Here is a 13,119-nt window from a genome sequence, read left to right as displayed (position 1 = left end):
ATTTGAACTTGTATCTTTCCTTCTCCAACACTGAAGGCTGGAAGGTCACAAAAGAGAGAAATTCCTGGATTGAAAGTAAGTGACGGTCTGGCAAGTAGGCTGAGTAAGGCTTGAGTTCTGATGTCACCTGCATTTCCATTAATTTAAAGTGCTAAAGTGCTAACGCCTGTTTGCTTCAAAATATGTGCTTGTCCTCTTTGTAGTAGCCCTTTAAATAGATTTTCCTTTGGTTCCACTAAAAATAGCTAGAGAAGGTCCTTTGAGAATTCCATTCTTAGTCTTAAAAAAATGCACTCTGTTCCCTGCCCCATACACATAAACAGGCCTGGAAGCAGTATCTCTTACTTCTTCCAGGGACCTCCAATCTATCAAAAACAATAAATCTTTCAGGATTAAAACAGACCTGGTCAGGGAAACAATTTTCCCAGCCCATTTCTGCTTGTTCATTATGGGATCACCAAACATCAAGGTCTTCTTTTGGGATGAGCAGACAGTCAGGCCAAGGGCTGAACATCCAAGTGTCTACCCAGGGTCAGGCAGGTAGGGGCAGGAAAGAAATAGGCCAGGCACAATAGGGACTACTGTTGTTGTTATTCGGTTGCTAAGTTCTGTCCAACTCTTTGATTGCAAAGTTGGAACTCTTTGCAATCGAAGAGTTGGACAGCCGGAACTGTAGCATGCCAGGCTCCTCTGTCCTCCACTATCTCCCAGAGTTTATTCAAATTCATGTCCGTTGGGTCAGGGATGCTATTTAACCATCTCAGCCTCTGCCACCAGCTTCTCCTTTTGCCTTCAGTCTTTGAACTAGGCAAACTGAAGAAGGCATGCCCAGGGGGATAGGGTGTAGCTCTCACTCAGTTCCAGCCAATTGCTCACAAGAAGATTGAAGTTTTCCAAGTAAAATGACCCCTGTTAAAAATGCTGGAAACCTGTCCAAATTTTAAAAACAGCAATGCGTGGGACAACAATACCAAATAGAGCACATGTGTGGGCTGCTCTGGCTGGAGGCCCTTGTTTGCAACTTCTAGGTAAGACACAAAGATAAAGGAAGACAGACTTCCTGTCCCCTGACAGCTTATGACCCAGTAGGAGTGAGAAGCTGCACACCCTGTAAACTGTCCCCCAGGGTGAATGTGATACACATTAAAAGAGGAATAAGCAGAGGCTATGGGAGTTCAGGACAGCACAAGGGTACTTGAGGCAGAAACGATTCTTATAGGCAGCAGCATGGGAGCTGAGGCTAAAGAAAAAGGGAGACTCTGGCTGGCAGAAGCTGGGGAGGGACCTTTCCTAACACAGGGCAGGGAAGGAAAAGGTTGAGATGGGTAAGAGGTGCTTCATGCTTCTACCCAACAAATACTCAGGCATGTTCACTGTGCGCCGGGCAGTAGAGATGCAATGTGATCACAAGCGATGAAGAGGAGGCTGCAAAGTCTGAAAGTCCCAGTCCAGACAAGGCCTTGGGAGGCCATATCCAGAGTTCTGTCTTAAGAGCAGGGGGAAAGCTGCCTTTGAAGTCTTTTTTAAGCAGGGGAATCACATGTTAGGATCTGCAGTGTTCCAAGTTTCCCCAGCCACAGAGCATGCATTCTGTGGCCTGGCAGGGAGCCAGAGCTCCACCAGCCAGAGCAAGCTGGGAAGCAGTCTAGGGAAGAGATGACGACAGCTTGACCTAGGCTGGCAGTAATGGACATGGAGGAAACTGGATGGATTCACAAGATAGTGAGGGGTTAAAATCACTGGAACGATCCGTTCGGGATAGCAGTCAGTGAAGCAGAAGCCAAATAGGCCTGGAGAATGTGGCCAACGTGGCTCTGTGGGGTTCTCAGGCCACACCACCCGTGGCCCAGCAGCCAAGCAATTCTGTGCCGGCAGCAGTGGGTGTCTAGTGGTTACTAGAGAGAAGAAGGTTCTGAAGCCAGGGTGTATGGCTGAGGAAAGGCTGCCAGAGAAGCTCACAGGAGCTTTGCATCTTAGAAAGCCATCATCTCAAAAGTACTGTTTTCTTTTAAATGTGCTTTATAAAATTCCACACCTATTTTGTTTGGACTAGCCTTGATGGCAAGGAAATAGGAAGCACTGCTCATGTGTTCAACAACTCTTCAAGAAACTAAATCTTCTAGATTTGGGGTGAAAGAAAAAGGAATAGCAGAGTATCTGTAAGATATATGCTAATGTCAAGTATCCACTTCTTTACATTTTAACCTTGAGAACTTCAGAAATGATAGTGAACTACCAGGGTCCAACCTCCTTGGTGCTAAGGCCTAGCAATGATTTTCTTTATAACCACAGGCATCTTTACAGGAACCCAACTCACTCTGCATGTAGATTAAGGAAATGTAAAGAAATCCTTCATAACTTGCAGGGATGCCTGGAGGTACTCACACTAGATGGGCAACCCTTGATAACTTGTGGCAATGGAGTCTACATATTTTGACGAAGTCTCACTTGTATGCCAAGCATCTGCGCCACAATATTCCATGCATTCAACCATATTGCACTATGCATATAAATAGTGCATATTTAGTAAAAAAAAAAAAATTCATATATAAATGAACCCACACAGTTGAAACCCATGTTGTTCAGAGGTCAACTGCAATGCCCTTCTGCCTCTGGACAACCACTCATACTCATATGCAGAAATGCAATGTAACATCTTAATGATCTCGAGAGGGGCTAGCCAACACAGTGAAGTTGGCTGTGAGCAGGGCCACGGAAATAATGCAAGTACTTCATGAGCCAAGAAATTAACCAACCCTCTGGACTTATTTTGTGTAATTAGACAATAGATTCCCTTGTATTGTATAAGCCACTGTAAACTGGATTTTTTGTTTCTTGTGGCCCAAAGCATCTCAAATGATACAGTACTTCTTTGGAGAAGCAAGAAAAGGGCTCCCTGAAAACACCCTAGGAATGAAGGAATAGTTGCTTCAAAACAGAAAAGAGACTAAGATTTATGTCTCAGGAAGTGTTTTGGGAAAACCAGCTGTGAAAAGGTATTGTTAAGAGCCACTCCAGATGTAAGGAGAGCGCTTTGGAATCCTCCCATGCAGCATAAGCACTGTAATAAAGTTCCAGTGAGCCACTGTGAATGCTATGTGTGGGGATAGACAACATACTTGGAATCATAATAATATGTAAACATCAGGGAACGACCATGAAATTAGTCTTTATTATTCATCCACTCTTATTTCCTTCTACATTTATAAGACTGGGGATTTTTTTTTTTTTTTTTTTTGCCCCCTTCCTACCTGATGAAAACAGAGACTCACATGATTGGAAGGGGAAGTCAGGAAACCAGGCTTAAAGAGGTTAAAAAATTTGCACAAGGTCCCACAGCCAGTTGGGGGCAATTTTCTTTATTATTAAAAATTCTTTGTGGGTGATTTTAGAACAAAATCATTTGCTGAACACTCAATTTAGTGAAAGGAGAATTGTAGAGACACGGGAAATCAAAACTGATTTTTTTTTTTTTAGTAATTACATTACACAAGTAAAATCTACTTTTTGAACTTGCTCTGAGTTTCTTCTTCCTTATTTCTAATAGCCTCCTAAATTCCAATCCATTCCTCCCAAAATCATTTATCCCTCCTAGAAAACCCTTTCATATGGCCATTCTCGAGCCCAGTGATTCTCAAAAGATTGCATCTGGTTTACCGGGAAGTAAATCAGAAATGCAGATTCCCAGGCAGAGTCCAATTTAAAAGACTAAGGGTGGGGCCCAGCACTGTCCATGTAAACAAGCTCCCCAGGTGAGTGTAACTGTGCTTTGAAGCACATGACTCCAGACTGTAGGCTTGAGTCCATGTTCCAAATAGAAAACATCTAATTTTTACAGTAGATTTAAGCTGGAACAACAAAAATATGTGCAGAGCTGCCTATAATTTTTAGGTTCCCTCTGAGGTCTGAAACTGACCCAAGAGATCTGTGATTGGATGAACCCTGGTAATCATTTGCATGAGGATTGGAGTTTTCTTTTCTTCCTTCTAAGACTTTTTCCCCTGGAATGCATTTCTAGTTGGGATTAAATACAAAATGTCTTAACTCTTCCTCCACAGCTAAAGGAAATCAATTTTAAAAAGTGTTTCAAGAGTGCTTTAAAAAGTACACAAAATATCTTCCCTTTGAACCAGACGCCTGGGACATACAGGGCAAAAGAGTAGGTAATGAGAGAAGTAAACGCCAGGTCTTCCAGCAGAACCAACCCTGAAACTAAAACTTAGAAAGGAAGCTGACTGTGAAGTAAGTGGACCAGAGGAACAATAGCTCAGGCATATCCTCGGATAAGTTTGAACCTGAGAAAATAGGAATGAAACAGACAAACCTCTTGTCCCTAGTTAACTTTCCCTTCTTGTTATATTTTAAAATAGGACAGTGTCGTAAGTGAGAATAGAGAGTTTATGTGGAATCTTAGACCTCCTCTGGGTGCCAAAAGACTTTCTTCAAACCTAAATAAATACTCCTTACTGGATTCAGCATGCATGCAGGCTAAGTCGCTTCAGTCGTGTCCAACATTTTGCGACCTATGGACTATAGCCCACTACGCTTCTCTGTCCATGGGAATCTCCAGGTAAGAACACCAGAGTGGGCTGCCATGCCCTTCCCCAGAGTATCTTCCCAGCCCAGGGATCGAACCCACGTCTCTTATGTCCCCTCCATTGGCAGGCAGATGAGTAACACCACCTACTCATCTCCACAAGAGATTTTAAATCTAGAGCCGCCAGAGACCAAGAACACAGCACACTGAGAACAGGAGTCTGTGTGTCCTACCACCAGCTCTAACCAACTCCCACTTACAACCATGAGGGCAGGTCTATATGTAGATTTCTTAATGATTATATGACAAAGAACTGCCACAGAACCTCACAGGACCAAAAAAACATTGTTGTTAAGTATCAAAGATAATACAAAATGCTCCAGAAATGCTATAAAATAAATAACTCCAGCAACAAAATTGGTTTAAATTTGTTAGAAGGCAGAAAGTCAAGGTTACAACTTTAACATACACATTCCAGCTGTACTTCTCCTTGGCTTAGGAACAAAGACTGAACTTCATGGGGTGGGAAGAGAAGAGGGTGGAACCAGAGGGACAAAGTGAAGCATCCACCAGAGATGAATAACCTCAAGGATTCAATACCCACCTTGAGGGTTTTGGATTTTTTTAATTTCTATTTATTTTTCTTTGAGGATCTCTAACGATCCTCAGGGCATTTTAAAAATGGGAAGATTCAGTTCTGGCTCTGCTGGATCACCACTGACTCTTGGTCTCTCTCAGTCCAATTAAATTCTCATCACAACTGCACAGCTTGAAATGCCTAACTTCTTTCAGCTGCTTCCTATCCTTTCTCCAGCTGCTCCCAGCAGGTATGGAGGCCTTCTAACACCCAGTGGCCATAAAGCAGTCACGAATGAGCAACACCACACATACTTGGCCAGAGGTTGTACCTAGAACTTTCTCTGTTCTGGTGCAGTCCATTCAAGTGTATAACTAACATCTAAACTAGCTTTTCCGTTTCGCAAATGCCTGACTGGGTTATGTGGAACAGGCACCACACGTCATCTCAGAGAATCTGGAATTACTTTTTAAAGCCCAGTTCTCATTATTTTCAACACACTTCATCAGGATTCTTTGACATCGGGGTTGGGGGGGGGCATTCCCCTATTCTCGGTTATGCTTAATTGTTTTTGAACATACAAGTTTGACGTGGTATGGCAAGAAAAAAAATGTGGCTCAAAATAGAATACAGCAACCCTTGACTCTGCCTGACTGCTTCTCAGCAGCATGCAAACCACTCTTGTTTATTCATCATTAACATCTGAATAAATTTTATGGTAACATCTATACTCTCTCTCCAAAGTCAAGTGCTCAGTAGAAATATAGAGCTTCCTGGTAGCTCAGCTAGTAAAGAATCCACCTGCAATGCAGGAGACCCCAGTTCAATTACTGGGTCAGGAAGATCAGCTGGAGAAGGGATAGGCTACCCACTCCAGTATTCTTAGGTTTTCCTGGTGGCTCAGCTGGAAAAGAATCCATCTGCAGTGAGAATGTCCTGGGTCCAATCCCTGGGTTGGGAAGATCCCCTGAAGAAGGGAACGGCTACCCACTCCAGTATGTGGCCTGGAGAACTCCATGGACTATACAGTCCATGGGGTTGCAAAGAGTTGGACGTGACTGGGTGATTTTCAGTTTCCACTTTCACTAGTAGAAATATGAAAACAAGCCATCATAATCTCCCTCAGCAAAGTATTTACCCAAAAGACATGACTTAATGGCAGAACAATGCATGCATAAGGGCTGGATTTACAATGTATCAGTTCCACAGAATGTCGAATTTATCAATTCAGGTTAACTGTTACAGTCTGTCTTTTCTTAGACTGTAGTCTCCAGTCAAGAACATCCATCAAAGTCAAGAGAAGGTTGGAACATACACATATGCAGTGGCTGATACAACAAGGGGTGTCAGCAAGGCCAATCCCAAACAGGTCAAGCAACAGTAAACACACAAGAATTTCAAACGGTTCCAAGACTATAAGTATTCCTAGCAGGAACATCAAGTCCCCACTGACTTCCTCAGAAGGCAAATAGGCATTTGCCAATTCCTCTATTTTTTATACTACTTCAAGGGTTTTAACATACGTAACTTTTAAATTCAATGACATTATAGAGAAGAGGGAGACTACTACCCATATTTGACAGATGAAGAAACTACGGAATTGAGAGGTCAGTGGCTTGTCCAGGGCTAGTTAAGTGGCTTGTTAAGAACAGAATGAACTTTAGAATTCAGGCCTCTTTATTTCAAATCCAAGGTCTCTTGGAAATATGGTAACATATTCCTGTTTGCCCTCAATCATCACAAGAACATGTAACTGCTGAAAACTCTGCTTTGTGATCTGGTAACATGGACGACACACTTCTTGACTTCGATCATCACAAGGCCTGGCCATATGGGAGCCTCCTCAGCCTACCCTGCAAAGCACCCCCGGGTTGTGCTGCTGTGACCCACTGGAGTTAACATTTCACAGATTTCTTTCCTATGCCTTCAGCATCCCTGATGCAACAGTGAGAAAGGGAAACATAAGCAGAACCAAAATCAGTTTCTGTGCTAAGATAAGAACTTTCCAGGGCTGAAGAAGACGGGCAATCAGTCGTAAACCTACTTTGCCAAGTGGTTCATTAGCAGCTGTAACATCTGCCGGTTTTTCTCTGGGAGCCGATGAACAAGGCTGTGGATTTCAGAGACCCGAGACTCCTGGTTCTCCAGCTCTGCAAAGGAAGGAGGGAGGTAACACTGGATCAGAGTTACAGCTAAATCAGTTTGCAAGACAAAAATCAGTGGAAAATAAAAGTGGGGCACAAGAGAGAGAAGATTTCTCACAGATAAGACCCTGTTCTGTGTACTCATGACTAGACTGACTGGATCTAGAAGTGCTTTTAATAATGCTTTCCATGACAAAGTTCATGAAAAAATAAGACTGTCCAAAAAATCAAGCCAAGACGATGACATAAGGAAATGGAACCTCCTCACTCAGGAGTGGGAATAAATTTGAGAGTGGCTGGCTCCCTAGAGTGGCAACTTTGTTTCAAGGAAGGAAGGAACTTTATACACTCATTAAGTGATGAACAAATTGTACCTGAACAACACTGCAAGGGTCTCAAATATCAAAATAACATCTCAAGACTGCATCAAAGACATCAAAGGAAATGTCCAGTTATTTCCAAGTCACATGAAACAACCAGCCATGGAGAAGAAAGGAATGGCAGATAAAATAAGGAAATGTTTCTGCCAACCTGTAACCTAAATCGTGATCTGTCACATTCTAATGGTTGCACTTGGGTACGTGGCTTCATGTCTCTGGGAAACAGATTGATGGCACTCACCACACCTATTTATAGCTCTGAGGTGAGTTTTAATTAAAGAGTGGTTGCTATGAGTTTGAAATTTCTCTGAGAAAGAAATCACATAAACACCATCTTTACTTTCAGCCTTCTCCCAGGTCTTTCTCCTGTTTTATGGGGGCCACTCTGCATGGATAAGGCCACCAGGACACAAGGTATTCTTTAAAGAGACCAGTAGCTGCTACCAGTGTAAACAAACTCAGATGGCTTAAAGGAAGCAAGGAAAAGCACATACTACGGACATAACAGCACGGTGGGGATTTGTGCCAGATTTAAATCTGATAGAGAATCTTACTTCCCCTTACAGGAGCCCTGCCCCACGTAGAAAGATTCCAGTATGCTTAGGGTAGCTTGCACCTAATCCCTATGTATTTTAATACCAGTAATATAACGCCCAGGCTTGCATGATATAGCTGAAGACTGACCAGAAGCTGTAAATGCCAGCCATGATGGAAAAGAGGACTGAGAAGTTATATAAACGGTGTCGGATTCAGGGAAACATCCCGTGCTCAATTTAGGTAATGGGCAAAGTCTGAGTCGTTCCGAAAAATGTTACCTCCAGGGCCGGCAAAGGCCCCAGGAGTTAGAACTCCAATAATCAAAACTGCAAAGTCAAATTTGCTTTTTTCACCTCACCCCTTCCCTGTACCACTACCCCCCAACTACTCACTTCTGAAGCTTTTCCCCTCTACTGTAAACTCAGTACACTCACAGGGTCCTTAGCAAAACCCGACTGGGTTTTGCCTTCATTCTGTGACAATCTTATGAATGTGAATGTGGGTAGTTTACACACAGAATACAAGGGGTTAGGTAATACTTATTTGGGGATACTTTTCTTTGAAATAGACAAATCTATTCCCTTTCCCTTAAAATTGTGGCAAATAGAAAACTTACTTGCTGCTTTAATGAAACTTCTTTGAAACTGGTACATCATGAGTGGTCCTGGAAGCATTCTGGAATAAAAGGATATACACTAGTCAGTTTAACAAAAGCAATCCTATTCCCACTACCCACTGTGTTACATTTCTCAAAGACAAAGATCATGGGCAAACAAAAGCAACTCAGTTTAGTTCAACTTAGTTTCCCCTTTGAGAGGGTCCTGAGATTTCACCTGAAATGTTCATTCTTTCTCCTTTTTTAAGGGAACAGACAAAACTTACGTTTCACAGTCACAAACCAGAAAAGTGCTAATGCAGAAGTCTAGCACAAACTGAGAGATTTCCTTTTCAGTCAATGACTCACCCACAACAAGAGCATTTTAAGATGTGCCTGAAATACAGGCAACTAACCCAACATTTGCAATCATCAGCTCTTAAACTCTCGTCTTCCTGGCAGCTTGTTATTAATCACTTCATCTGGAAACACTATGAGAGACTTTTGTAGGGGTTTTTATAGCAAATTCACTATGGAGTATTGCTCCAGTATGCCAAAGGGTTAGAACCCTTAGTATTAGGCATGACATAATCAAATTTTACCTGCTATCATAAAAAATATATATATTTTATACATACTATTAGCTAATCAATATCAAGATGCACAGATAAGTGCACAGATAACCTCTAGCATATAGGCTTTATGTAATCTATTATGGTAATATTTGGAATATGTTTAACTGTAAACTTGAGTATTTTTACTGATAGTCCAAACAATAAGCTTCTCAACAGATTATCTATGGTCCTTGGTTCAGATTTCATTTTATTTTCATTGGATCCCCTGATTCAACTCTTAGTCATCACTTACATGACATCTTATTCTTGATACCAAGAGCCTCCCAGCAATTCCCCAACAGCCAATAAAACTGGCATCACCAATTCCTTTTCTGTGGCTTTCGAGCCAAGTAAATCTTAACAAACTTGTACAAATGCTTATGTAATTCACCATTATAGTTCTCCTCTTTCTTTATGACTAGACCCCCCACTTTCCTGTTCAAGAGGGACCACAGTGGAGAACTATAGCATCCCTATGCTTCACATCTAGCATGCCTTTCAGTCTACTTGGAAACTGAGATGTGAGCAGCTAGTCAATCACCCACTCCCTTAATAACCAAGGGAAGGGTAGGAGGCAGTAGGAGTAACACATGTATTATTACAAGAAAAGCAGTCTTCTTGTCAATGAAGTCATATTTTCCAATCTAAGCAGAAGGAGTTAAAAAGGAGTACCATTAAAGTTCTCATTTTTAAGGAGCAACATTAGCAATACACTGTATCCATGCAAGGTGCAGAACTCTCAGAATACACAGGGTATGTAATCACGCATTCTCAACACAATGGGATACGTGATTCCTTGTTTTCTTAGCTGATTACCCAAGCATTACAGGAAATACCATATTTGAGGCTCTGTTAAAGGCTGATCATCAGAGTAGCTTCTCAAAAAGAGCAAAGCTTCCTAAATCACTCATGGCACCGTTGCACAATGGCAATCCATCAACTCTGGATGATTTATAATTGGTTTGACCAGCTGAGCTAATTGCACCCACACATAAGCTGTTTCCACATCTCAAACTCCCACCCAACAGTCCTCTGGAGGCTGAAAATAAAACTGCTTTCTTCTTGATTGCATGATAACAAGCTGGCACCATGCCCTGCAAATGGAAATTCCCTACCTTAGGTAGGTCTTCAAAGCGCTAGTGATGGTCTTTATCTCCCACTCGGCACAGATATCCATTTCTGTTTCAGAAGCTGTTTTGGGGTCTAAAGAGAAGACAAGACAATGGGTAAAACAGAGCAGAAAATATAGCTAAAAGACAACCATACATAAAAGCATTCAACCTCCCTACTAAACAAGGAAATCCAAAGTAAAAATAAAAATGACAGCTAGTTTTTCCTGACGGAATTATAAAACTGTTTAAAAATCCAAATATCTACTGTTGGCAAAAATGCAGTGAAACTGATCCTCTCAGAAACTGCTGGACGCAGATGAATTAGTGCAAGAGATGTGAGAAGAAATTTGGCAATATATATCAAGTCCTAAAAATGTTTATACACTTTGAAACAGTAATCCCACTTCTCACAACCCATCCTCAGGAAATAAGATAAGACATGAGAAAGTTACATACACTCAAAATGTCCAACCTACGCTACTCTTGATAACACCAGAATACATTTTAAAAGAACAACCTAAACAGTCAATGATAGAATGATTAAATTAATCGTGGTCTATTCCTGATGGAATAGCATGCTACATTTACATGAAAATGATAACTACATTGCAAAATGGAAAATGCCTGAATTATCATGCAAAGTCAAGCAAAAAAAAAAAAAAGATTTAAAGTTTTGTGAGAAACTCAAATGAATGAAAGCTGAAAGGAAATATTGTAAAAAGAAAAGCGTGGTTGGAGAGTGGCAGAATTGTGTGTTTTTTTTTTTAAACTATGACTTGATTCCATTACTTATATATTTTAAATTGCCCTAAACCAAGATGTGGGGGAAAAAAAAAAAAAAACACCATAATTATATCAACTCCTGATCATTTCTTCGTTTCTTCCGTGTATACTTCCAAACAAATCTGTGTATTTCAGATAAATGTATACTGTAAAAGAAGAGATAATTCTTGTAGTCTTTCTGAGCAACACACAGGCAGGCAAGAGAGGCAGAGGCTGGGAAACATGAACTGTTTCATAAACCAGCAGAAACCTGGATTCTCGCTGGCAAGAAGTCAGAAGCACAGTCTCTCAGTGCATTGAATGGACAATCCAACTTCTAGCAATTTGCCTCCCAGCTCCCATTGCCATTTCTTTCTGCACAGCAGTTCAGTTCATTTTTAGCTGGGCTGCTACCCTTTTCTTACACCTACTCCCCATGCTCAGGTGAGGCCCCAGTCTTCCAGGTTGGGGGGTGGGGAGAGGATGAGATGTCTCTGAACCCGGGGACTGGTTCAGGGATGGTCCAAGACCTAAGCCAGGCCAGTCAGCATGAAGTCCAGGACTTCTCTAGGAAAGAAGAAAAGGCACTCGCTGTGCACCTGGGGGATGATACTGCTGCTCTGAATGCCACCACGTGGAGCCTGAGAGTACAGTCTGACAGACAAAGCCACGGGGAAAGGCTGAGAGTCTGGATGACATGGTTTGAGCCCCTGTAGATCACCATGCCTTTTTAATCAAATGAGCCAAAAAAGTCCCTTTTTGCTTAAGCCAGTTAAGGTCAGGTTCTCTGTTCTTTACAATCCAAAGAGGTCTAAATGCTGTAGCAGGTAAATGGAGACAGCAACCAGACTCTCTCTTTCTGGACAGTCTCAGAAGAAAAGAGGATCCTCCTGCAGGACCCACAGCCTTGCAGCTGGAAATGAGTCCACAGGTGGGCATGACACATTTTCCATTTACTTTCATCCTAGTAAGAAGAGGTCAAAAATCATGAGTGGCTTAAGGATTTAGGCCCTAATCCCCAAGTAAGGGCACAAATCCAGTTGGTATCTACTGCTCTCAGTGTGTTCTGACAGGGCCCTGGTTCAGTAAATGTTTGGCTCCGAATGGCATAACATTAATTCTTTTCTGGCTTTGCCATCTTACACTCCCTTAACGGTTAGTTTCTTCCTGTGGAAGTGTAGGTACCAAACAACTTTGCTTACCATGACCTTCCTCCCTCCCCATCCCCAAGACACATGGAAAGCTGCCACAGTGCATGGTTCTTGGAGGCAAGACAAACGTTACTGTACATTTTTCTGAGGAACAAACCAACTTCTACCCAAGAACAGTGAACATGACACTAAATAAGCAGCAGTTGGCAGGTCTGGGAGTTGTGAACTGTTCCATGAACCACATTTAGCAAACTAATGATTAGCTTCCACTTATTCGGGCTCTGTAACCATAGGAATATTGTGTAACATTACAGAGAGAAGAGTCAAATTACAGCCAGGCTAAAGGGCTTTTTATAGCACTGATGAGGCAAAGTTCATAACTTGAGTACGTTCATTTTAATTCATTTAATGTCCAAACTAAATTGAATACAGCCTCCCAAACTACCCCATTTTCAGAAAGAACTGATACCCCTCCCTACCAAAGCGCCCCTCACTTACAGAAGCTTTCTGGCAGCACCTGCATATGATACAGAGACATAATTGACAATTTCCTTCATAACTCAGCACATTTCTTTCCACCAGGTCACTTGCTGATTGTGGACTTAGTAACACTGACCTAAGCTAGAGGAGCAGTCCAATGTACAGAAAGGTATCACATAGGTAGAGGCATTTCCTCTTCAACCTACTCCCTGCATGAATTCAGAAAAGTA

The 13,119-nt window shown here is 41.9% G+C and overlaps 1 protein-coding gene across 6 annotated transcripts in view; it reads right to left on the bottom strand.

The window, feature by feature from the left end:
• Positions 1-13,119, bottom strand: part of ARHGAP26 (Rho GTPase activating protein 26) — a 474,596-nt gene that overhangs the window by 154,127 nt on the left and 307,350 nt on the right. For all 6 annotated transcript variants that reach the window (XM_061423834.1, XM_061423837.1, XM_061423836.1 and 3 more), the window contains 3 exons: positions 10,500-10,587; positions 8,792-8,850; positions 7,159-7,264 (listed from right to left, as the gene is read on the bottom strand). In XM_061423834.1, the coding sequence (XP_061279818.1) occupies positions 7,159-7,264; positions 8,792-8,850; positions 10,500-10,587 (253 nt within the window). The remainder of the gene's footprint in view (positions 1-7,158; positions 7,265-8,791; positions 8,851-10,499; positions 10,588-13,119) is intronic.

Source organism: Bos javanicus, chromosome 7 (assembly GCF_032452875.1).
Source record: "Bos javanicus breed banteng chromosome 7, ARS-OSU_banteng_1.0, whole genome shotgun sequence".
In the NCBI taxonomy this organism is placed as follows: domain Eukaryota; kingdom Metazoa; phylum Chordata; class Mammalia; order Artiodactyla; family Bovidae; genus Bos; species Bos javanicus.
This window is presented reverse-complemented; position numbering and strand designations above follow the sequence as displayed.